Genomic DNA, 25,112 nt, shown 5'->3' with positions numbered 1-25,112 from the left:
GTTTCATATAGTCAGAACTAAGCCTTAAATGATACACCCACCATTTGCATAACTGCTCATATTATGAGATTAAGTGACAAGATCAAGCATTAATATGTCTGTTTTTTAAAATCATTATTTTGAACCAATGAACAATATAATTAAATCAACCATATATAAGGTCTTAATTGATCAGTTGTGATGTCATTTGGTGCCCCCATTAACCTAAGGGGTGTAATGTACCTTGGAAGAATTCATCAAATGAAAAAAAAAATGGAATTCAAGTGCCCTATAGTCCTTTTCATTTCAAACTGGTTTGACATGTGTGATCACTGACATACAGAAAGAATAACCATCATCTTCAGGGTCCTGGAACACAGTATTTTCTAATTCTCAGCTAAAAACATACAACCGATGCTGAGGGCCATTACCAAGTAGGAATGACGCATCCAAATTTCCTTGCCAAGCGTACCCCATGCTGCTTAGAGGACATTTGATGGGACATTGCATGCATGCTTTAATGAGGTGACCTTGCTCAAGGACCTAGGCAGATCCGGGTTTAGAGCTGATCAGGTTTGAGGAAGTAACCGGCTCCTTGAGTTTAAGGCGTTGCCAGTTTAAGATAATGGGTTTTAGGGAAGTTGGAAGTTGAAGATTATTGCTGGGATTAGGGTGTTCCTGCTGCTTGTTCCCGTTGAGTTCTCGTGAGATTAAAATGGGATTTGGAGATAGCCTCATGGAGTAGGTGGTTTGTGCGGGAGACGGCAGAACGCGATTGCCCCTGGACCTGTGTGGAGGTGGTGTGAGAGCTGGAATAAAGAATTGCTGTTTGAATCTACAAAGCTGTGTGGTGGCTCGTGATTCTGGTGCCAAGCATTGACCTTGGCAAACCAAATATCTAGAAATTTCCTTTTCTTCTGAGCCTCCTGATATATCTAATAGAGTAGTATGTGATTACTGGCTTCTAAGGTAGCCATTCTTAAGGTTAAACAAGAGAAACAATTATTGTTTGTATGTGGTAATTATCATTGCTCCTCATCAAATACTTCAGACTCCACCTTCCAGGAACACAGTGCAATTGTACTTTCTGGATCCCTGTGGTGGAGTATGGCCATGTTTTGGCTATGGAACTGTATTACTTCCAAGTTCAACATTTAATTGCTCATGCAAGAACTTTCAGAATTATATATATATATTTTTTTGCCACAGTATCAGGTAATAGCTTCCCATCAGCCTGTATCCAGAGAGAATGTTTAGCTACCGTATCTCTTACTGGACATTTAATTTGAACAAGAAATTTAACAAAGTTTTGCTTGTTTCAATATATTAAGATTTAGAGGTTGTTTGTTACTGCAGCATTCTATATTATTCTGATTGATGATCATATAATTTAAAAGAAGCATTCTGAGGATTGGAGGAATCACAGACACACTGAATGGTATAATCTATGGTTCCAGCAATCAAAGAGATGTGGGTACATCTCCTTCACTTTGCTCCATCTATGTCAACCTTTTAACATCAACAAATTATATTTGTAAAACCTTTTTGTGTGAAGCAATTTCTCACTACATATTTATCTACAAAAATTTGTCAGTAACCAAAGCAATCTTCCCACTCCTCAGTGGTTTCAGACCTTTTCAAACTTCCTGCCAATACTGACATTTAGATTCCATACACAATTAGCTCCACCATGTGGTATTTAGAATAAATGACATTTATATAGAATTATAAAAGCAAGGTCACATATCCAATACCATATACTCCTTGAGAGAGGGAGTGTACATAACAAAAATGATAAACAGCTTGCTAGGGTATCAAATCAAAAGCAAAGGAAAATGTTCCTTTCATGCAAACTAGGAAGTTCTGTAAAAGTAAGGCATGCTCATTTATTCATTCAACTAGCATTTACTGAGCTCTATTATGTGTCCAATATTGTTTTAGGCACTGGGAATATAGCAAGAACAAGACAGAAAAAGTTCCTGCCTTAATTTAAAAGACATACAAATAAATAAATACTGCAATGTCACTTGGTGACATAAATGCAACATGCAAACAAAAGAACAGGGAGTAATGGGAAAGGGATTATTTATTTCAGAAATAAGGACAAACAGACCACATTTCACATTCCCAGAATTTTTTTTAGATAACTGATCCCAATATCAAATAGACGTAAGCATGAATATTCCCTTTCATACTTAGAATATGAATACTCCTCAAGATGCACAAATCTTGATTTTGAAACTTCACCATACTCAACACATTCAAGCACTCCTTGGAGAAATGGATGAGAATATTCTAGGATATGTTTTTATGGCAGAAAAGACAGTACTTAAAGATTAACATCAGGTCACAGGAGTCTTCAATCTGCTGTGAGGACAGGTTACAGGGGTTTCCACTGTCAAAACTGAAGAGTATTTAAGCACCAGCACAAATAACTGTAACTGATATTATGTCAAATGAATAAAAGTTCATGAATTTGCAGTGATACTTAAGAAAAAGATTAGGACTCTGTTTTATAGAAGAAGGTCAATAGAAGGTGGCACAGAATAAAAGAATCATAATTTTACAATGTATATTGTAACACTGATTCATACAAGAATGAATTGACATCTTGTATGTCAATTTCTTTTTGCTGATGAAGCAAACTTAATGGCCGACCACACATAGATTTATTATTTTGCAGTTCTGGAGACCAGAAGTCCAAAATGGATGAACATGCCTACATTTTTTAAGTAACTCTAGGGAAAATCTGTTTCTCATTTTTTTCAGTTTCTACATCTATCCACATTCTTCAATCTTATAGCCCCATGTCCTTCCAACCTCTACTTTCATCATGACGTGTACTTCTAACACTGACCTTCCTGTTCCTTATGCGGACACTTGTGTTCACATTGTGCCTACCCAAATAATCCAGAATAACTTCCCGATCACAGGATTATTAATCGAATCATACCTGCAAAGTCCTGTTTTCAATTTAAGATTACATATTCACAGTTTCAGTGATTAGGATGTGGAATGGGGTGTGGGTCCTATTCAGCCTACCATACTTTGCAAAAAGTTGCTTATAAGCAGAATATTGATATTATCTGTTTTAGTTAATTTTTGTGTCACTGTGACCAAAATATCCAGCAAAAATAACTTAAGAGAAGGAAAAGTTTATTTTGGTTCATGATATAAGAAGTCTCAGTCTATAGATGGCAGTCTCTATTGATCTGGGCCCAAGGTGACACAGCACATCTTGGCAGAAGGGCATGGTGGAGGGAAGCTGCTCCCCTCATGGAAGCCAGGAAGTAGAGACAGAGAGATGAGACGAGGGGGAAAGGGCCACTAGGAAGATGCACCCTTCCAGGGCATATACCCAGGAATCCACTTCTAGTCATGACTACCTGTCCAGTTAATACCCAGTCATTCCATTCAATCTAGGATTGACTGATTACAACTCTGTATAATCTAATATCTAATTATTTTACCTCTGAATATTCCTGCATTAGTAGGAGCTTTTGGAGGAAACTTCATATCCAAACCATAACAGAGCATCACCTCACAGATTACTTATTAATGACTTTTATAATTAAGTGTTCTCATTATCATCATCTTAAACCATGGGCCAATGAGAAATTATATACCAACTAATGTTATATAATTTAAAGTACACAAATAACTTATAAGATAATATTACCAAAAAATTTTAATCTAGATTTAAGTAAGCTTTAGCTCTAACTTCCAGCATAAAGAAATGATGCCACAATAAAATAATCAAACACATTTGGGAAATGAAACTTGCTGTATGTCTACTACTCTAGACTCTTCAAAATTGCAATGTCATAAAAAAAGGATGGGAGACATTCTAAATTTTTTAAAAGGATGGAAAAGACATAATAACCAAATGCAATATGTAAACAAAATGGATATTGATACTTAACAATAATTTTAAAGACAATCAGTGGAACTTTAAATATAGTTTAAAAATTAGATCACATTATGGAATACATTAATAACAGCTTCTTATGAATTTATAGATAATGTCCTTATTTTTTAGAAACACACAATTGTCCCATAGTTTAAGATGATGATAATGAGAACACTTAGTTATCTTTATCATCATATTATAACATTTAGTTATAATTAAACTGAGGTATATGATGAGACTCTATGAAGTCAAGCAAAAAGTGATCAAGGGTTGTGAGCTGAACAGTTCCCAGAAATCCTATAATTTGGGGAATTAATCTGAGTTACCTCTAGCCAGCAGAGAGTCTTGTCCTATTTGACCCATTTTGGACTTCTGGTCTCCAGAACTGAAAAATAATAAATCAATGTTATGGTACACCACTTTGTGGTAGCTTGTTACATCAATAACAAGAAATTAATACACACGACGATCCTTGCATGGATCATTGTTACATTATAGTTTGCAAAATCATGATTCTTTCTTTATCACCTTCTATTGTCATTCTTCTATAAAACAGAGCCCCAAACCTTTATTTTTCTTAAAAATCACTACAAATTCATGAATTTTATTCATTTGATACACTATCAGTTACAGTTATGAACATGCTACTCTTTAAAATGGAACAGAACTCTATTACATAGATTAAAAACTACTGTAAGTAGACCCAAGCAAAGCTTAAAAAAATCCTCAAAATGATCAAATTGAACCATAAATAGCCCTAGTCAATGTAACTTGAAGCAAAAAAAAAAAAAGAAAAAAGAAAGAAAGAAAGAAGGAAAATTGTCAAATCAAACTCTACCCAAATTTCCAATTCATGAGTAAAATGATTGCCATCTACTAAATTTTGTTACATAACAGGAAATAACTGGAATAATTTTGTACATGCAAGACGTGATGAATGCTTGACTTTTAATCCTTATCAATTTTTATAATAATGAAATGAGTTAGTGCCCTAATGACTTCCAAAGGTATCCCAAAATGTTTTTGTTCGGAATTGCATTCGGAACTAACGGCTTTTCAAAATATGTGATGTATTTCAGCCCATAGAGCCGTTATTCTTACTGATGTTCACATTGGCTGTCCTTGCCCAATGGAAGCCCTTTCAAGTTGGCCACTGTGTCCTTTCAACATTATTTTTGTTATCTTTGATCATTTCCCTGCTTTCTTGGCCAAGAATATCTTTTTTTTTTTTTTTTTTTTGTTCAAACCTGGAATTGATCCCAAAGACTGCTTTCTTTTACTAAGAAACCACATACAAAGACCATCATCTATCTGGTCATTAGACATTCACCGACCCCCAGCAGAAATATAATTTACAAACAAACATGTACATTGATCATAAATCACACATTCCTCATCCATTTTTAAATCTCTGAATTAGAAATGTATATTCAAATTGATGTCATGTAATAATAGGTTGTATTTGTTTAGTAATATGCACCTTATCTATTATCTACTTCATTTAAGATATCTTTCATCTAAGATTAATTGAAATCATATGAAGATTAGGCCTAAGATTAGATGGAATCCAGATTAGCTTTTTATGCTTTATAAAAATAAAACATTTCAGCTTATTTTCCTACAACTTATTTTTCTCGCTATACATTTTATTTAGGAATAATTTGCATAAAACACATAAAATGATTAACATATCAGAATGCTCCCACTTTAAGTCCACAGTTTGATGAGTCACAACTGTATAAAGCCATGTAACCACACTACAATCAAGATACATGCAATTACCATCACCACCCAAAATCTCTCTTGTACACATTAGCAAATCAAACTGATCTGTCTCACAACCATCTCTCCCACCCAGCCTCAACCCTAGGCAATTATTTGTCATACAAACTAGTTTTACCTTTTCTAAAATTTCACAGGAATAAAATTATGCAACAAGTATAATATGTACTCTTTTATGTCTGGCTTCCTGCACTCACTTGTATATCCTTTCATCTACTGAAGATTTGGGGTCTTTCCAGTTTGGAATCATTAAGAAAAAAGCTGCTATAAACATTCATATACGTTTTTATGTGTATGTTATGTTTTCATTTCTTTTGGGTAAATATCTGGGAATAGAATTGCTGGATCCAATGGTAAATGTATATTTAACTTTATAAGAAACTGCCAAACTATCTTCCAAAGTGGCTGCACCACTTTGCATTCCTACCAGCAATATGTGAGGAATTCCAGGTGCTCCATGTCATCACCAATACTTGGTATTGGCAGTAGCAATGATTAGTATGTGGTTTGAATGTGTCCTGGTGCTTCATGTGTTGAAATCTAAACCCCATTGTGGGGTATTAAGAGGGTGGACTTAATCTACTGTATTTGGAGATGGGGTCTTACATAAGGTCATAGGGTATTAACTACCATGACTGAATTCAAGTGGTTTTATCAGGAGAGAGGACAGGCTGGGTGCAGTTGCACATGTCTGTAATCCCAGTGGCTTGTTAGGCAGAGGCAGGAAGGTTACAAGTTTAAAGCCAGCCTCAGCAACTTTGTGAGAGCCTGCCTCAAAATAAAAAAAAATTTAAAAGCTGGGGGCATGGCTGTAAATGTAGCTCAGCAATATAGTACCCCTGGGCTTGATTTCTAGCACCTAATAATAATAATAATAATAATAATAATAATAATAATAATACAAAGCGAGAGGTGGGGGGGTCAGGCACCTGGGTGTTTCCTATACCTAGCCATGTAAGGTCCTACAAGAAAACTATCATCGAATGCAGCTCCTCTACCTTGGACCTCCAGAACCAAACCAAAATAAACTTCTTAATAATTCACCCAGTCTGTGGTTATGTTATAGGAAACAGAAAAAAAGATTAATGCAAGCAATTTATGCCTTTTTGGTGGATTTATAGCAGTTTCTTGTGTTTTGCTTTCCTAATGTCTAAGGATGTTTAGCATTCTTGTCAACTTGAGTATCTTTTACAAAGACTCTATACAAAGCCGGGCATGGTGGCACATGTCTGTAGCTACTCAGGAGTCTGAGGCAGGATTCCAAGTACAAGGCCAGCCTAGGCAATGTAGCAGGACCCTGTACCAAAATAAAATAGAAAGGGCTGGAATGTAGCTCAGTGGTGAAGCACCCCTGGTTCAATCACCAGTTTTGCAGTGGTGGAGAAATGTATTCAAATCTTTTGCCCAATATTTATTGGGCTACTTGATTTTTCATCATTGAGCTCTAAGCATTATTCATATATTCTGGATACGTCCTTGGTCAGATGTATATATTAGAAAGTTTCTCCTAATCTGTGAATTGCTTTTCGATTCTTGAACGAGTGTCTTTCAAAGAGCAGTTTTAATTTTAATAAATTTCATTTTGAAAATTTCTTTCATGGTTTATGTTATGATCTAAGAAATTTCGCCTATTCCAAGAGAGCAAAGAATTTCTCCTTCTTTTTAGAATTTCTAGTTTGGGCTTTTGTTTAGATCTATGATTCATTTGAAATCTAGTTTTACACTAAAATTGTGTACAAAATGGGGCAAGAATTGAGGAAATTCTGTTTGTTGAAAAGACCATCTTTTATTTATTGAATTACTTTGGCATTTTTATCAAAAACCAATTGTCCATATACACACAGATCAATTTCTGAACTCCATATTGTCCATGGGTCCTAAGAATTCTTACAGAATGTATCTATTGCTAACAAATTCTCTCACATTTTCTCTCTGAAAAATCTCACCTTTAATTGTGAAGAATATTTTTCTAAACAAAGAATTCTGGGACAGCAGGGGTTTTTGTTTTTCTCTCAGCACTTATTACATGGAGGTCTCTCACTTGCAGGAATATGTAGACATTCTTATCTTGATTCCTCTGTATGAAATGTCTTTTTCCCCCACCTTTCCATCTGCTTTTACAATTTTGTTTTGCTTGCTTTCAATAATTTCATTTTGATGTACTTGATGAGGTTTCTTTGTTTTAAGTTTTAGTTTGCTTGTTGAATTTCTTGACTCTGGGCTTATAGTTTTTATCAATTAAGGAAAATTTCAGTCATTTTTGTCTCCCTACTCGAACTTCCAGGACTCCAAATACAAGAATGCTAGACCAACCACAGGTGGCTGAGGCATTGTTCTATTTTTTCTTTTTTTCCTCAAAGTGCCTTGGTATGCTTCAAGTTCCCTACTTCAGTTCTGGAAAGGACAATTTGCTATAAATCCATCCATCCTTCCTATCTAGCTAGAGACCAGAAAGTAACAAATACTAGCAGTGCTTTTAAAAAATAAATTTTACATACTGTTGGATTATGGTATAAATGTGTTGGCCATAATAGCTTATTTAAGGACTCTTAATTTAGAAATTGCTAAGTAGTTTGTTTTTAGTAACTTATCCTGTCTATTAGTTTGTAGAGATGTAGAGTCAGAAATGATATTAAATATGACACTAATAATGTGTTGTGATTTTTTTCACTTTGACCTCTTTTGAAGAAGGTGATAACAATCTGTGGAAAATGCTTTATTGTATCATGTCAATATACTGCAAGGAGTATTTCAAAATAATACAAAAGTAATCCACACACTTGATTAAGTGAAATCAGATCCAAACTTTTTCTTCCTTAGTTCTTTATAGCAGTTGCTAAAAGTCCATAAGCTGATTTTTTCCAAGAAAGATTATTCTAGTAACTTTGAGTGTTCAATCCGTGCAATGGTCCAGTCAGGCTTTACTCCTTGTGTAAACTCCCTCTGAAATCTAAGAAAAACATTACAAATGTCAACCTTGCATCAGTCCAAATATTTCTTGGATAATATATAAATTGCAAGTGTGTACTAAAGGCAGTTTTTAACAGTAAGCTAATTTAATAGTGGTAAATCAAAAATCAAAACAAAAAAGTTTAATCTGCCAATTCAGTCATAAAAATATACTGGCCAAATTGCAGTACATTCTCAACTGAAATGAATATTTTTGATGTTCAACATCTGCTAGCCCCTGAAAGAAACCTGGATATAATTCTGTTACTAAATGCTAGTTAAATCCTGTCTAATATAAGCAGAAATATACTGGATTCTGGTGAGGCAAATAGCATTTTAAACATAAGATCTAGTAAACAGGAAAAGCTGTTCTTCAAATAACTGTTACCAATTTAGTAATAACCAGTAGAATTTACTTAGAGACATTAAATCAATCTTTAAAATAGTAGAAGAGACAAGATTTAGTATTGATAGTGATCTTTAATTATAAAAATGTCTTTAAAAAGAGATAATCAGGGCTGGGGTTGTGGCTCAGAGGTAGAGCGCTTGCCAAGCATGTGTGAGGCACTGGGTTCAATCCTCAGCACAACATAAAGTAAAAAAAAAAAAAGACATTGTGTCCACCTGTAACTAAAGAAATTAAAAAAAAGAGAGAGATAAAAATTTACATGAAATAAGTATTTAAATATATAAAATATTTTTAGTAATTATAAATAAAGCAAGTTTTTTTTTTCTTTTTTAAACATACTTCTTTTGGGCTGGGGTTGTGGCTCAGTGGTAGAGTGCTCGCCTAGCACACGCAAAGCCCTGGGTTCGATCCTCAGCACCACATGCAATAAATAAAATAAAAGTATTGTGTCCAACTACAACTAAAAAAAATAAGTAAATATTAAAAAAATTTCTTTTAAGAAAAATAAAACAAATGAGAATATAATTCTCTTTTACCTTAGTGAAACAAAACATTTTCTTTCTTAGGTTATTTTTGGAATATGTTATTTTAAAGCAAATTTGTATAACTTTGGCAATATACTAATGGTATCCTCTTTAAAAATTAATGAGACATATTAAATTATGTCTCCAGACTTGACCCAGTTGTTCAGTTTCAAATTTTATCAGCACAAACATATAATACTTCTTTTAAATAAGTTGCTAACTTCCTACAGTTTTGCATCTAAACCCCTACCACAAGATCTGGCACATAAATGATCAATAAACAATGAATGTTCCACATAACAATTATGACAGATTTTATTTTCTGAAGATGACTGCAACCACATCTCCCTCCCAGGTGTATTCAGCAATGTGACACTGATGACTGTTGTTCCATAAAGTGGTGGCTTGCTTCATACCCTTTAAATTGTGCAGGTCATGTGACTGCTTTTATTAGGAGACTGGCAGAAATGATGTTATTTTAATTCTGGGTATATCCCTTTGCTAGCATAGCAGTTTCCATTTTCTTTCTTTTAGAATATAATTATCAGGTAAAAGACATGACTAGCTTGAAACTACCATAAGCCCAAGCTATGAAGAGAGGTACTGGAGAGTGGTGCACTGTAGAGAAGCCAAGGGGTACCAAGGTGCCACATGTGAGAGAAGTCATTGTGGAAATAAATCCTCCTGCCTCTGCCACCCCAGATGATGTCAAGTGAAGCAGAGAAAACCCCAAAACCTGAGCCTTTGTATAGTTTCTGAGTAGTGAACTAGAAGGCAAAATCAATGGCTGTTTGAAGCCACTGACTTTTGGGAGTGGTTTGTTACTCAGTAAAAGATAGCTGAAATACCCTCTGATAAAATTCAGCAATATTACCTCTTTCTAATTACTTTGCACTACTAGTTCATATTCAGTGTCTTTACGACCTTTTTTCTTTATAAATAACATATTAAATTTTAATCCTTTTCTTCCTAAAGCTGTCTTTAGTTTTCATACCTTCATACGGACTTCCATTTTCTAGAGAAAGAAAACACCAAAGTACGATTGCACTTACTCATAGCTTGCACTAAGAAGCTGTTTAGTCTCCACGTTCTGATCCCCCAATTTAACCTGGAATACACTGGCTCCACTCAAAGTTTCACTGGGGATGTTGGCACTGGTTAGATACCAAAAGCACATCAGGATGTTAACGAACTTCCTTCCTTAGAGAAAAAAACACACACACACACATACACAAATACAAATCACAATAATCTATCATCCATATAGCCAAACTAACATCAGAAATTGGCAGTAGTTATATAGCTATTATAGATCAAAGTTTATACAAATTCTGGTATACTGTTAAGATACCTAGATTGATACTTTATTTGTTTATTTATTTTTAAATATTTTTTTAGCTGTTGATAGACCTTTATTTATTTATTTTTTATGTGGTGCTGAGGATTGACCCCAGTGCCACACACATGGTAGGCAAGAGCTCTACCACTGAACCACAACTCCAGCCCTGATACTTTATTTTTAGAAAATTTTCTTTGGGCTTGTGATATATTTGTCCTCCTCTCTGCATCTCAGTAATAAAGCTACTGTTTATCAACATATACTTTATTAAGCACACTACATGGAATATTCCCAATTTATAGCATTTTTAAAAATTATAACAATTTACAGCAGGTATCTGTTGTCAAGACAAAAACAAACAGGAAAAATCATTTCTTTTCTTTTCTTTCTTTCTTCTTTTTTTTTTTTTTTTCTGCTATGTAATTAACTTATGCTCAATTGCCCAAAAGAAAAAAGACTTCTATTCCACCCTGATTTACTCTGCTTTGTCAGGCAATTCTGACAATATCCTGTGTAAAAATCAGTAACCACAGTGCCAGGATGAAATATGAAATATTAGGGTTGAATAAAATACTCTTATCACCAAAAATACTTTTACAAATGTTTCAAATTAACATGTGCATTAAAAATTTCCAACCATTGAGTCCTCTATCATACTGCCTTGGGAATATGAAAGCAGAGGCTAGATTTCTGATGTCTCTGGCACATATTGCATATTGCAAATGTAGAAGGAATCAATGAATTCTCAGGAATGTTATAGGGGAAGTGTACTCAATGAACAAGGAAAAGAATTGATAACCACTAAGGTTCCTTGAAAAGAACTGATAACCACTAAGGTTCCTTTCAACTTTTTCCATTATCCCTAAATCCAATCTGGGAGTTCTATAGTTAACATTTTTCTTTCCATATTATATTAGTCTTGAGCTGATAGTATCTACTTTTTCTTTTACTCTTTACTCCTTCCATATAATGTGTAGCTGTAAATTTAAAATGCTCAATTGTTCCTTCAAGTTAGGAGATCTGAAACAAATATTTCTAATCTACACCATGGAAGCAGCTTGTCCTAAACAGACAATTTCCAAAGCATGTGATGATGTTCTCTCTTGTGTATTACACAGCAGTTGGGAAAATACCTACATAGAAAGGCATTAAAAACATTAGCATAGCTCAACTTTTTTAGAGCTAGGTCTTAAAGAGTGAATATATCATTTCCTTTGAAGTTCTAAAAATATCTGCTTGTACAGCAAAACCACTATTTTTGTGATTATTCACTACTTAAGCTCATCTGAACAATTGGGGATCATTTAAGATGGACTACTCCAGCATTACCTTTCTCATCATAGTAAATGGAGATGTCTCCTGTTGATGTATAGACAATTTCATCTATGTCAGCAGCAAGAGCATTTTTATGGTTATCAGGCAGTGAAGAAACCTTTTCTTTTAATACATGAAGCACCTAAGTTTGGGAAAAACAAACCATTAGATTACCAATTCAATTTTTGAAAATATTTCAAAATATGACCTTTATTATAGAATGAATTTTTCTAAATCTGCTTTTAAATTTACTATCATATCTACTGATCCTACAGGCAACACTGAAAGGCATCTAAATATTCAACTAGGTAATTCCTACTAGAACATTACACATAAAAGCAACTGAAAGACATCACATTTACTTATTTATGCCTCAAGTAGGTGCAACCATTCCAGCTTTTATATGACCCAAAATACTCATAAGGAGTATGAGACAATTTCAGATTCTACTTTGGTTGATGGTACATGCACTATTTTTTTTTTTAATTTTATTTTTTTTCAGTTTTTGGTGGACACAACATCTTTATTTTTATTTTTTTATTTTTATGTGGTGCTGAGGATCGAACCCAGCACCCCGTGCATGCCAGGTAAGCGCACTACCACTTGAGCCATATCCCCAGCCCCTATATGCACTATTTTTAACTATAAGTTAAGAGTGTGTAATATTATATTGCAAGAGTCATATATTTATTTTTAAATAAAAATTAAAAGTTTATTTTACCTCTTTGGCCACAAGTTCTTCCAATAGATCAAATTTACACTGTGACAACAACTTGGATACATGAGCAAAAGCCTTGAAAAAAAAATAGGAGGGGAGAGTGACAATTATTATTTCAAAATGCCATACAATATTCATATCTAAATGGCTAATAATAACAAAGGGTATTTTATGGTAAAGGTGATAAAAAATGTCAAATACTAATGGATCAATGCTAGGCATGACTTCTTTAAAGTTAGCTGTTTTTATAGTCTCAGAACCTGGAAGATGATAGGATGTGATGATGTTCATACTAGATACTTCAATAAAAATACTCCATATATATTTTCTTTTAAAATAATGATAAAATAAACAACCATTTGACTAATATATAACCCACCTCTTAATCATATAGGTAGCAGTTAGAAAGCATGAAACTCTAAAATGTACTGGGAATCTAGAAATCTGGATTGCAGTCTAAACCTCATTGAGAAAAATAAGGTATGTTTACGAAAGTAGAAAGAGAAAAAGTGTACAGTTGATGGCTCCTAACTTTGAAAGAGGAGGTCTCATTTTAAAGGGAGTGGGGAGTGAATGCAATTCTCTACATTCCTAACAATGAGAAATGCAACAGTAAATTATGACCCTCTGAGCTGGAGTTGTAGCTCAGTGGTAGAATACTTGCCTACCATGTGTGAGGCACTGGGTTCCACTCTCAGCACTGCATATAAATAAATAAAATAAAGGTTCGTGAACAACTAAAAATATATATTAAAAAAGAGACCCTCCTTGTCTTCCAGAATCTTTCAGTCTACCTAGGGTGCAAGACATGTTAACTGACAAGTTCAAGAATTATGACAGAACTAAGAACAGGATGATGATTTAAGAGGATTCAAAAGAGCCACCTAACCTAACCTGGAAGGACCAGAAAGGGCTTCCTAAAGAAAGCAATGTCTCCGCTGAAATCTGAAAAACTGGCAGAAGGAGATGCATAGATACATCAGACAGAGGATATGGCCTAATTGTTATGGGCTGAATTGTGTCCCTTTCATTCTTTTGTTGAAATCCTAATCCCCTGTATTTGGACATAAGGCCTTTAGAGAAGTGATTAAGTTAAAATGAGGCTGTTAGGGTGGGTTCTAATCCAATTTGTCTGGTGTTCTTATGAGAGGGCGTAATGAAGACACACAACAGAGATCCAGGGACACAAACATGCAGAGGAAAGACCAGCAAGAATAGAGCAAGAACAAAAGCCAGCTGCAAGAAAAGGCAAGAGGCTCAGGAAAAACCAACCTTTCTGATACCTTGATACTGAAATTCTATTGTTGAAGCTGCCCAGTCCATGCTACTCTGCTATAATAGCCCTAGCAAATTAGTGGAGTTGCACTTTGAGAAAATGAACACATCCAGATGAATCCATGGATTCTTTGCAAACATCCTGGAGGCATTCAGAATTCAGAGATACTGCATGTTCTGGTAAGCTTTCATGTGAAAGATGGGTGATAATTTAGGCAAAAGAAGCAAAGACCATAATCATTTTTGTTGAAACCCAACCATTAGAGTCTAAAAATTTGTATAGCCAAGGAAGATCACACCTGAGCAAATTATTCTAAAAAGAAACAGTGAATCATTAAGAAGCTGCCCTGATAAAGTTCTGGGAACTTACTAGCATTCAACCTCTAGAGGCTTCTAGAAATAGTCTTCTTTTTCATAAGAAAGGCTAAAATGTACACAATATAAAAAAACAGTATATGGTTTGATAGCAATGATAGGGAAGATATCATGTCATGTGGAATAGCAAGCAGGGTCTGTGAAGGCTAGTAGAACACTGGGCCATCAATTCCTCAATGCTAGCCTAGATGATATGTAACCATCCCAGATGCCAGTGATGCTGGAAGAAGATTGCTTGTACAGTGCAACACAGGCAGTGTACTTACTAGCTACACATCCTTGAGATATCTTTCCAGCTTTCTGGAAATGTTTCAGCATATGTAAAGGAAGATTAGACTAGAAGAGGTATCTTTTCAATTTCATGTTGTATGATTAAAAAATAAAAATCTTACTGAACATGATCTAACTGACAGTCAAAATCCAACAACATCTAACTTCTGGAAGATTAAACTAAGGAAAAAGAGAAAGACAATGCAGGTAGAGAAACTAGCTGATTTTATATCAAAATATTCCCAAGCCCTAGAATTATATCCACACACCAGAAGGTATAATTGCATTTTGACAGTTAGCTACAGAGAAGGGGTTTTGGTCATGTTCTTTTATAAAACCATAGAAATTATCTTGGGTGTTGAAGAACTGATTTTCTTGGTCCGAAACACAGGTTTAAGAGACAATATGCTGACACCAGACAGTCTTTTTGAAAATCAGAATAGTTGTCAACACAAATTGACTTAGAGTAAAAAAAAAAAAAAAAGTACACAAAGACTGGATGATGGAATAGAAATAGTTTAATCTCAAGGAGAGAGGCTAAAAAAGTTAACAGACAGGGTTAGTGTGATCCAAAAGTACTCCAATCTCTATGTATTCAGAGAAACAGGGGCTAAGGCCTGATTCCTGCTCAAGGTGGGGAGATGATTTGCATTCCTTACCAATACATAAATGAGCTGGTACAATCACATCTGTTAAGGTGGACAAACTCATGTCATTAGCAGGCACTGTAGAAAATAGCAGGAAAATAGCACACCAACAACTGACCTTGAGACCCAACATGAGCAGAGACTTAACACTTTATCATAATGTTGAGTAGACATATTAATCAAACTTGTGCTTTGGTTTATTTTTTTATAAACATATAATAGTCAAGAGTTGACTCAGGGACACAGGAAACAGGAGTTACTACTAGCGCTGATTACATAAAGTTAAAAATATTTATTAAAGGTGGCATAACTAAACTGGCTGAGATTATAAAAATAATTGGAAATAAATTAGGAGTAAAAATATCAATACTGTAAAATGATCATACTGATGGTATGATTATAAGCTTTATGTAGGTATTAAATGGAAAACAAACTGACTTGTTTATCAATAGTTACATCATGTTTGGGAATGACAAACTAAGAGAATCTATTAAGATTGAGATGGCCTTTGATTCTACAAAAATGCATGTACACACAAAACCTGCAAATTATCTCAGGGTTCAAAGTGACCATTATGTGGCAAGAGTCAGGCAAGGTATTATCAGTCACTCAGAAAGAGGGCCATAACAAAGTCAGGGGGCTATGAATTACTAAAAGCTAAATATTCCTGGTGTGCTGGGTACTGTGCACTTATCAGAGCCCAGATAGTTTCAGCAAACTGTTTGAAAGGGTAAAATTACTCATCCCCAGGTTATCCTCTAAGGAGTTGTGGAGGCGGTGGGGGGGTCCTGTCAAAAAGTTTTAGGAAGGGCTGGAGATGTGGCTCAAGGGGTAGCGCCCTGGCCTGGGATGCACGGGGCGCTGGGTTCGATCCTCAGCACCACATAAAATATAAAATAAAGATGTTGTGTCCACTGAAAACTAAAAAATAAATAAGTATTAAAAAACTCTAAGAAAAAAAAAAGTTAGGAAGTTTCGACTTTCTATCCGAAATGATATTCTAGTAGTTTGAAAGTGTTATCTCATTCCCCACCATAATCTCTTCCACTCAATTTATTCAGTAACTATTTCTGGAGTGTCTACTATGTGTCTTCTCCATTTTGCAAATTTGAAAAATCATGCCCCGAAAAAGATCGAATGGCTTTGAAGTGTCAGGAATGGGTCTCAAATCCATTTGTCTGATGTAAATCCTGTAGAGTGAAAAAGACCACTGGGGGACTTCACCTTAGCCTGTTATTGGGACATCTCCTCTGCGACCATGTAAACACACCCAGGTGCCCAAAGGGCTTGGTGTCTGTGTCACCAACAACGTTTGATTAATTTGACTTTGAGTGAGGTGACCCCAATCAAAACACTTCTGTGTGTAACAGCTGAATGCGTGAGAGGAGAACAGTCACCTAGGGAAACAAACCTGCTTCGCCCCCTCAGAGAATTCTGCGATGCTGAACTCCTTGTCGAAATAGGCCCAGATAAGGAATGCATAAATTCGAGTCCGAACCCAGTTGATGGGGTTGGAGAATCCCAGAATGATCATCTTGGTTTTCTGGCGTTGCTGGGGCTGCTCCTCCGTGCTGTAGTCGCGCCGAGAGCAAACAGGGTAAGCAGCAAGGGCTGCGGGGAGTCTCGGGGAGCTGAGCAGGGGTCGCCGGCGGCCCCGAGAAGGCAGCACCAGGGCCTCCAAGTTCCAAGTGCTGCGAGGAAACGGCGCCAATCCGGAGCCTAGGCGGCGGCTGCAGAAGTAACAAAGCCCGGCCAACCGCAGCCTCACTTCGGCCGCACCGGGTGCCCGGAGTCGGATAAGCCCGCCGGGAAAGGACCCAGTAAACAGCGGACTGAGTAGCAGACGGGAGGCCAGCGCCATATTTATGACCTTTCACCCCTCTGCCTGCCTGTGCCCGCTGAAAGGAAGCCGATGGGAAACCACCTAGCAGTTTCCGAGCAAGGGACTGGAGAGCAAAGCTGACCTGTTGCTGCCACCTCTGGTGAATCCGTCCATCGCCGCTCTCTAGCACACAAGCCCTTCGGCTTCCATCCCGGCGCACAGACAGCTGTCCTCTGGAGTCCGCCGGACTCGCGGACCTTTTCTCCTCAAGTCGTGTTTCCGAGCGGATCACACGCTGACGTACGCTTTGGAGCCAAAGTTCCGAGGCCTTCGAAGAAGGGAACGTGAGCTACCATGACCGGGCAGCGCATCCCGGTACCTCGGCTCGAGGGCGTTACGCGGGAGCAGTTCATGCAACATTTCTACCCACAGGTGAGGCCCTTATGCGGGGCACATCCGCGGGAAGCCAGGAGATACACGTCCGTACTAAACCAGCCCCCAACTGGTTTCTTGTGGCTCAGGGTGTGGGGAAAAGGCAGCAGGCTGCAGCCATGACAAGGTCGGCTCCTTAGCCAAAAGAGAGGGCGCTTGGGGCATGTCGACTGGTTCATTTGTTTAAAATACCGGAAAAAACAACCAATTCATGGTTTCTGCGGGGCACGCTGACCCCTGGGTGGAGAATCATTTTGCTTAACTTCCTTACTCGCTGCGAATAGCGGCTTCATACAGAGCTGAGAAGACGTCTCCCATTACCGTGGCCGTGGGTGCTCATCTTCTGCCGGGTTTTCTAAATTGGAGGGCAGAATTTGCGGCTTCCCTGTTGGTGCGAAGGGCACCTGTCCATCCACTCCCGAGTTGGTAGATTTGGAGGTGCAACTTTTCACTCCAAGGAGACATCAGGGGAAGCAATAGAAATCTCCAGAAAAAATTTCCACCGGTCTTGGATTTTAACTAACCTGGATTGTATTCCAGACGTTGGAATCCCTCATTTCTCTAAAACTCAAGAGAAATATTAAGGCGAAAAAAATATTTTTACATGAATTGTATTGTACGAAGAGTCTAGACTTAAAGGAGAATTTAGGAACCCAGCAGGCATTTTAATAATAATAATAATAAAGAAACGTTACAAAAGTGTGTCTAAGGTACGACAAGACAAAACAATAATAACAAAAATCTCCTAGCAATTTTCCTGGATACTTACATCTATTAGGGCGGTCACAAAACTGCAGTTCTGAGAATTACAAGTCAGGGTTGAAGGGTTTTTTGTTGTTGTTGTTGTTGACAACCTACAGGAGACATTCATTCAACATTTATTTTGGAGAGTAGGGATAGATGGATTGTTCCTGCTCTCTAGTCCCCAATTTCTATATACTAGTCATATAATGCCTACAAGGCATTGTGAAGATAGAATTATGTATGTGGAAGTGTTTTGTAAGATGCAGAAAAAAAGATATTTTGTAACTTCCTAGACAAGATATAATATGTCACAAAGGAAACGTTAAGTTTCATAAAGTAGAAAATTACAAAGAATCTTCTCTGGTTATACTGCAGTAAAACTAAAAATTAATAACAAAATTGGAGAAGAACTTTTTGCCCAAAACACTAAAAAGAAAAAGATGATTGAATATAGTCCTATCAGATTTTTTAACATATTCTAATAACTATAATTGTGAATGGTACCAGGTACATGAATAGACAGATCAGATAAATAGAATAAGAAGTCCAGAGAACTCAATATTGCACTTTCTCTCTGTATATATTCAGAAATATATAGTATGTAATGAGCATGGCATTTCAAAATTTATTGGGGCAAAAATTGGTTTTTAAATAGACTTTATTTGTTTTGGTACCAGGAATTGATCCACTGAGCCACATCCCTAGCCCTATTTTGTATTTTATTTAGAGACAGGGTCTCACTGAGTTGCTTAGTGCCTCATTTTTGATGAGGCTGGCTTTGAACTCGCAATCCTTCTGCCTCAACCTCCTGAGACACTGGAATTACAGACGTGAGCCACTGCACCCAGCTTAGACTTTACTTTATAAAGAAGTTTTAATTTCACTTTGGAATTGAGCAGAAGACAGAGATTACTATATACTTCCTATTCCGGAACATGCATAACCTCCTCCACCTGAGTGATACATTTGTTACAGATCATTTTCAGAGGGTTCACTCTTGGTGTATGTTCTGTGGATTTAGACAAACTTATAACACATACTCATCACTGTAGTATCATACAAAGTAGTTTCATTGCTCTAATGTTGCTAAGGTAACTGAAAAGTCATTTATAAAACAATAAAATTAGCTGGGCCTCATGGCCCACATCTGTAATCTCAGTAACTCTAGAGGCTGAGGCAGAAGTATTGAAAGTTCAAGGACAGTTTCAACAACTTAGACACTGACTCAGAATTTTTAAAAAAAAATTTTAAAGGTTTGGGAATGTATCTTACTGGTAAAGCACCTCTGAAGAAGAAAATATGGATAAATTCCTCTATAATCTAGGTCTCTAGGAGGCCTTATAACAGTACCAAAAAAAAAAAAAAAAAAGAAAATGATAAAATTAGATATATCCCACCATATGCAAGAATAAACTACAGGTGAGCCCAGCATAGTGGCATACACCTGTAATCTCAATGGCTCTGGAGGCTAAGGTGGAATGATTGTGAGTTCAAAGCCAGCCTCAGCAATTTGGTGAGGCTAAGCAACTCTGAAAGACCCTATAGCTAAATACAATATTTTAAAAAATGTTTAAAAAAAGTGGGGGGCTGGGGATGTGACTCAATTGTTAAGTGCCTCCACAGTTCAATCCCTAGTACCAAAAAAAATAAAATAAAATAAAATAACTGCTGGTAGATCAGAAGAACTGAGACTATACAAGTTGTAGAAGGAAATATGGATAAATTCTTCTATAATCTAGGTTTCTAGGAGGCCTTATAACAATAACTCAAAATTCAAGTGTAATAAAAGATTAATGTTTGAGTAGAAAAGAATTTATATGACAAACACTAGAAGCAAAGTTGAAAGATATACAAACTGGGATATTGTAACTTAAATCTCATAAAGGGTGTAAAAAAAATTGGATATAAAGAACTTTATTTTTAAAATTTTCTCTTTTTAAATTTGTTCTTTTTAGTTTTACATGACAGTAGAATGTATTTTGACATCATACATACATGGAGTATAACTTCCCATTTTTGTGGTTATACATGATGTGGAGTTACACTGGTCCTGTATTCATGTATGAACATAGGAAAGTTGTGTCTGATTCATTCTATTGTCTTTCCCATTCCCACTCCCCTTTCCTTCCCCCCCCCCGCCCCCCCCTCCCGCCCCACTCCGCCCTGTCCAGTCTGGTGACACACCACCACCCACTTTTCCTTATATTCTCACCAACATTTATTGTTACTTGTATTCTTGATAATTACCATTCTGACTAGAGCGAGATGAAATCTGTGTAGTTTTAATGTGCATTTTGCTAATTGCTCATGATATTGAATATTTCTTCATAGATTTGTTGACTGTTGATATTTCATCTGTGAAGTGTCTTGCCCATTTATTGATTGGGTTATTTGTTGTTTTGGTGATAAGTTTTTTGAGTTCTTATAAAGAAATATTAAAAGAAGGTTTGGGGAGAAGTCCAAAAATCTGATAGGAAAATGAATAGTCAATTTTAAAAACAAAACAAAACTTGAAAATGTCCTTTAAAAAGCTTTGATAATGCCTCTTAGTGTTGCTGTGGAGAAACTGCTGCTGTCATACCCAGTGACTAAACTTATGGCATATTCAACAAAACTACATTTGTTTACTTTCTGACTTAGCTGTTTCTTGTTAGGATTTTATTCTGGAGATATTCGTCCAAAAGTATGAAAATGTCTACATAGTGTTGTTGTACTTGCAGATTAGTGGAAAAAAAAAAAAACCTAAATGCCTATGCACAGGAGAATGAGTGGATAAATTATGGCCCAGTTACACTGTGTTATACTAAGCTGTAAAAAGAATGGAAGTATATGAACTGACAACATTTCCCAAGGTACATTTAAAAAATTTTTTAAACCAAGTTACCAAAGAAAATATATAGTAAACTACTTTTCATGTTTTTTTAAGGGAGAGCTGATATGTATATTTTTTGAGCACTTGGAAAAAATACAGTAATGATAGAAATTTATGACAATTATCTCTACGGGATGAGTATGAGATAGAAAAATGTGGATGTATAGTTATGTATAGTTGTGACTTTGGGAAATCATGTCAATGTTTTACATTTCTAAGTAATAATACCAGTAAGGATAAGAAATGATTTTGTTAAAAGCAAAACCCCAAAATAGAAATCAAACAGTAACGAATGACTATCTAAGGAATGGGGGAGAAATAATCTAAGACACTTTTTAATATAGTACTTTGATTATATGTCCCCAGTGTAATGATAAAAAGTGTAGGCTTTTTTTTTTTTAAAATAGTGATATTACCTCGTAATTCTGAAAGAACTTTCTGTAAATTCTGGAGTTTTGCAATTGATTAAACATTGAGAATGATAGGAATTAAGTTTCTCATTGTTGGAGAAGAGATTACAAATATATGTACATTCAGTATGTATGTGTGTATAAATATAGTACATATATGGAGAGAGATAAATATATGTATATGCATATGTGTATGTGTGTTTTGGGGGGTATACATATATGCTCATGTATTTCTTAGCTCTGTCCAATGAGAAGGCAGAAGTAATGATGTGCCATTAATCCAGAGTCCCACGTTTTCAATTCTGTAAATGTTTTGATTAGGTTGATGCAAGTGTGTTAAAATAGGTTGGAAATCAGTCTAGAGCTTATGTATGTTATTATATTAAATAATACTAATTTAAATAATATTTAATATTACATGTTATATACCATATTTACATTTTTACAGGTGTTTCATATTTGAGATGATGGGACAAAAATGGGGTAAACATTACCCACTGAAAGAAACCAGACTGTAGGGCTGGGCAAAAAAAGTATAAAAGGATGCTGGATTATGTTATTTTGCCACAAAGTGAGGAAATATTTAGGTTAAAAAGTCTTAAGAACCAGCCAAATGTAAAATAATTCAAGTTTTAAAATGGCATTAATAGATTATCCAAAGAATAAAATAAATGAAAAAGTTAGAGGTCATTTTTTACATTAGTGGAACTTACAACTGTAGAAGAAATTATATAATTTTTTTTTAATCACTGCTTTTTACACTCAACCTAACAGTACTTGATTTAGACAAGATTTACCAGTTGAAGTTAACATCACAAATGTTAGGGCAAAATATCAGTTATCACCTAATGTGGTGCCCAGGAAGGGCCACCATATCCTTTCTGTGGTACATTCCTTCCCCAAAATGTATAATCTGAATCTAATCATGAAAAAACTTCAGATAAGCCCAAATCAAAGGGCATTCAACAAAATAATTAGTCCATATACTTCAAAAATGACAAGGTCATGGAAGACAAAAGTTGAAGAACTGTTCCATATTAAAAGACTTGGCAGCTGAATGTAATGTGGCATTTCAGGCTAAATTCTGGTCCAGGAAAAGAAATAATGCTAAATGAAATTATTTGGAAAATTAATGAAATCTAAATATGGACTGTGGATAAGATAATATTATATAAGTATGAAATATAATTTTGATTATTACTCCATCGTTGTAGTACGAGTGTCTTTGTTCACAGGAAGTACACTTAGTTTCTAGGGAGAAAGGCTTGTAATGCCAGCATTTTAACCTTAGAACGGTTACGAAAAAATTAAATTAGGTTTAATAATATGTCCTTCTCTAAACACACAGTGAGAGCAAATGATATAGCAAATGGGACACAATATTCAGTTAGTAAACTGGCATAGAGAGTATATGATTCTTTGTAATGTTGTTGCAATGTTTTTAGAAGTTTGAAATGGTATCAAAATAAAAAGTTATAGAAATATTTTACTATAAAGTATAAATTTTAATAATTTATATTTTTGTCATAAATAACATGAAAGTATATGTAATATTTAGATTTCTCTTCTTTTCTTTTGATGATACTACTGTTTGTTTTCCTAATCTTAACCTTTTGTTCTAGGTCTAATTCATGGGCCTTCTTCCGATTTTAGTGATAGTGTGAACTGTCAGAAATTTTGAGTTTGAGTATCTGGGGATCAAGAACCAAAGCTTATCCCTCTGTTATCAAATATAACTATTGATATATTGTTGGTTTTCACAAATTTTTTGTTGCACTTTTCATTATTTACAGAGAAAACCTCTTGTGTTGGAAGGAATTGACATAGGAGCATGTACAAGCAAATGGACAGTGGATTACCTAAGTCAAGTTGGAGGGACAAAAGAAGTAAAGATTCACGTTGCTACAGTTGAACAGATGGACTTCATTAGTAAGAATTTTGTATATAGGTATTTTCTTCTGAGGTTTACTCTGGGGTACAAATAACCTTTTTAAAATTTTAAAAATATTTTTATATCATTATACATTTTTTGGCTATCTGATATAATCATGGACTAGCTTACTGATTTTTTAAAGTATAGCGCTTTTTTAAAATATTTACTTTTTAGTTGTAGTTGGACACAATACCTTTATTTTATTTATTTATTTTTGTGTGGTGCTGAGGATCAAACCCAGGGCCTCACTTGTGTGAGGCAAGTGCTTTACCACTGAGCACAACCCCAGTCCCTAAAGAGGAGCTTTTAATAGACAAGAATTCAAAGTTAATATAATTATACAAAGATGTTTCCAAAGACCATTTCTTTAACAGGGTATATACCCAATATTTTTTGGAAGTTACAGAAGAGAGAATTTCCACAATTAAAATTAGATTATATCTAAAGTGGGTGGGTATGCTGTGCTCATTCATTGCTCCATTAATCAATTTATCCTACCATATTGGTAAACTTATCTAGTGTAGGAAATTTTCTAAAAGGCTCATGTTTTCTTTTTCTGTCCTCTATAAAAATGTAGGACAAGCTTGTTTGGTATAATCTTTCATCAATTTGTTTAACTTTTTTTAAAAAATCATATTTTCTAACCTTCAATACTTTTATTTCTTTCATAGTTGTCATGTTATGCTTTGGAATTTCTTAAAAGGAGCTGAGGATTTAGCTTAGTAGTAGAGTGCTTGCCTACCATGCACAAGGCACCAGGTTCAATACCTTGTACTATCCCCAAAGAAAGCAAATAGATAATCATAAGCTGCTGAATATCTAAACTTGAAAGCTTTAAATATTATTTTATTTTGCAGGTTTTATGTGTTATTTATTCCCCAGAGATTCATTAATAATGTTAAGTTAAAAACCAACAACTTTCAAATTCTGAGCACATTTAGTTCCCAGCAAATTAATCTATTGAAAAACCACGTAGTTCACAAAATATTTCAGTTTAGAGATGAGTTAAACAGAGTTTCTAATGTCCAGGGGCATTCCTTTCTCATTAAAGTTTCCAAGCTCATGTTACAACTGCCAAAACTTTTCTCAATTTTTTACCATTTGAATGGTTACCATTATAGTTTTGGTTTTTAATAGACCATGAATTGAATTTAATTACCACAAGGTTTTCCAAGTGTAAGAACTTTTCACTTTTTATTAGATCAGGAAAATGCTGGAATGATGATTTTTCAGCCTGCAATTAACGATGTTCATTTTCCAGAGTCTAATGGGTATTGAAAACTCATCTTGAATTGCTTTGATGTTTTGTCATGTCTTTTCAAAACTTGTTTTTGAAGCACATATATTACATAATAGTTTCTATCCCAGCTTCCTCAAAGCTTTTCCTTAGAGTTACTAAAAAGTTGCA

The 25,112-nt window shown here is 35.3% G+C and overlaps 2 protein-coding genes across 9 annotated transcripts in view; one reads left to right on the top strand and one right to left on the bottom strand.

The window, feature by feature from the left end:
- Positions 1 to 8,372: 8,372 nt before the first annotated feature.
- Maip1 (matrix AAA peptidase interacting protein 1) lies at positions 8,373 to 17,420 on the bottom strand. 7 transcript variants are annotated; one of them, XM_078017809.1, is made up of 6 exons: positions 16,903 to 17,414; positions 12,928 to 12,999; positions 12,222 to 12,348; positions 10,606 to 10,753; positions 9,369 to 9,439; positions 8,373 to 8,621 (listed from the first exon to the last, which is right to left on the bottom strand). In XM_078017809.1, the coding sequence occupies exons 1-6, from the start codon at positions 17,350 to 17,352 to the stop codon at positions 8,593 to 8,595; spliced, it is 897 nt and encodes a 298-aa protein (XP_077873935.1). In that variant the 5' UTR covers positions 17,353 to 17,414; the 3' UTR covers positions 8,373 to 8,592. The 7 variants fall into 7 exon arrangements, 4 of the variants coding, with proteins under 4 accessions (XP_077873935.1, XP_005340921.1, XP_077873934.1 ...); XM_078017808.1 differs by lacking the exon at positions 8,373 to 8,621 and adding an exon at positions 9,081 to 9,250 and having other exon boundaries at positions 16,903 to 17,416; XR_005738056.2 differs by lacking the exon at positions 9,369 to 9,439 and having other exon boundaries at positions 10,606 to 10,707; positions 16,903 to 17,418.
- Positions 17,413 to 25,112, top strand: part of Tyw5 (tRNA-yW synthesizing protein 5) — a 21,187-nt gene continuing 13,487 nt past the window's right edge. The window contains exons 1-3 of one of the 2 annotated variants that reach the window (XM_078017806.1): positions 17,413 to 17,745; positions 21,210 to 21,341; positions 23,565 to 23,719. In XM_078017806.1, coding sequence (XP_077873932.1) covers positions 21,309 to 21,341; positions 23,565 to 23,719 — 188 coding nt within the window. In that variant the 5' untranslated portion in view covers positions 17,413 to 17,745; positions 21,210 to 21,308. The remainder of the gene's footprint in view (positions 17,746 to 21,209; positions 21,342 to 23,564; positions 23,720 to 25,112) is intronic. The other variant, XM_005340865.5, reaches the window with a different exon arrangement.

The sequence above is a fragment of the Ictidomys tridecemlineatus genome, chromosome 7 (assembly GCF_052094955.1).
Source record: "Ictidomys tridecemlineatus isolate mIctTri1 chromosome 7, mIctTri1.hap1, whole genome shotgun sequence".
NCBI lineage: Eukaryota > Metazoa > Chordata > Mammalia > Rodentia > Sciuridae > Ictidomys > Ictidomys tridecemlineatus.
This window is presented reverse-complemented; position numbering and strand designations above follow the sequence as displayed.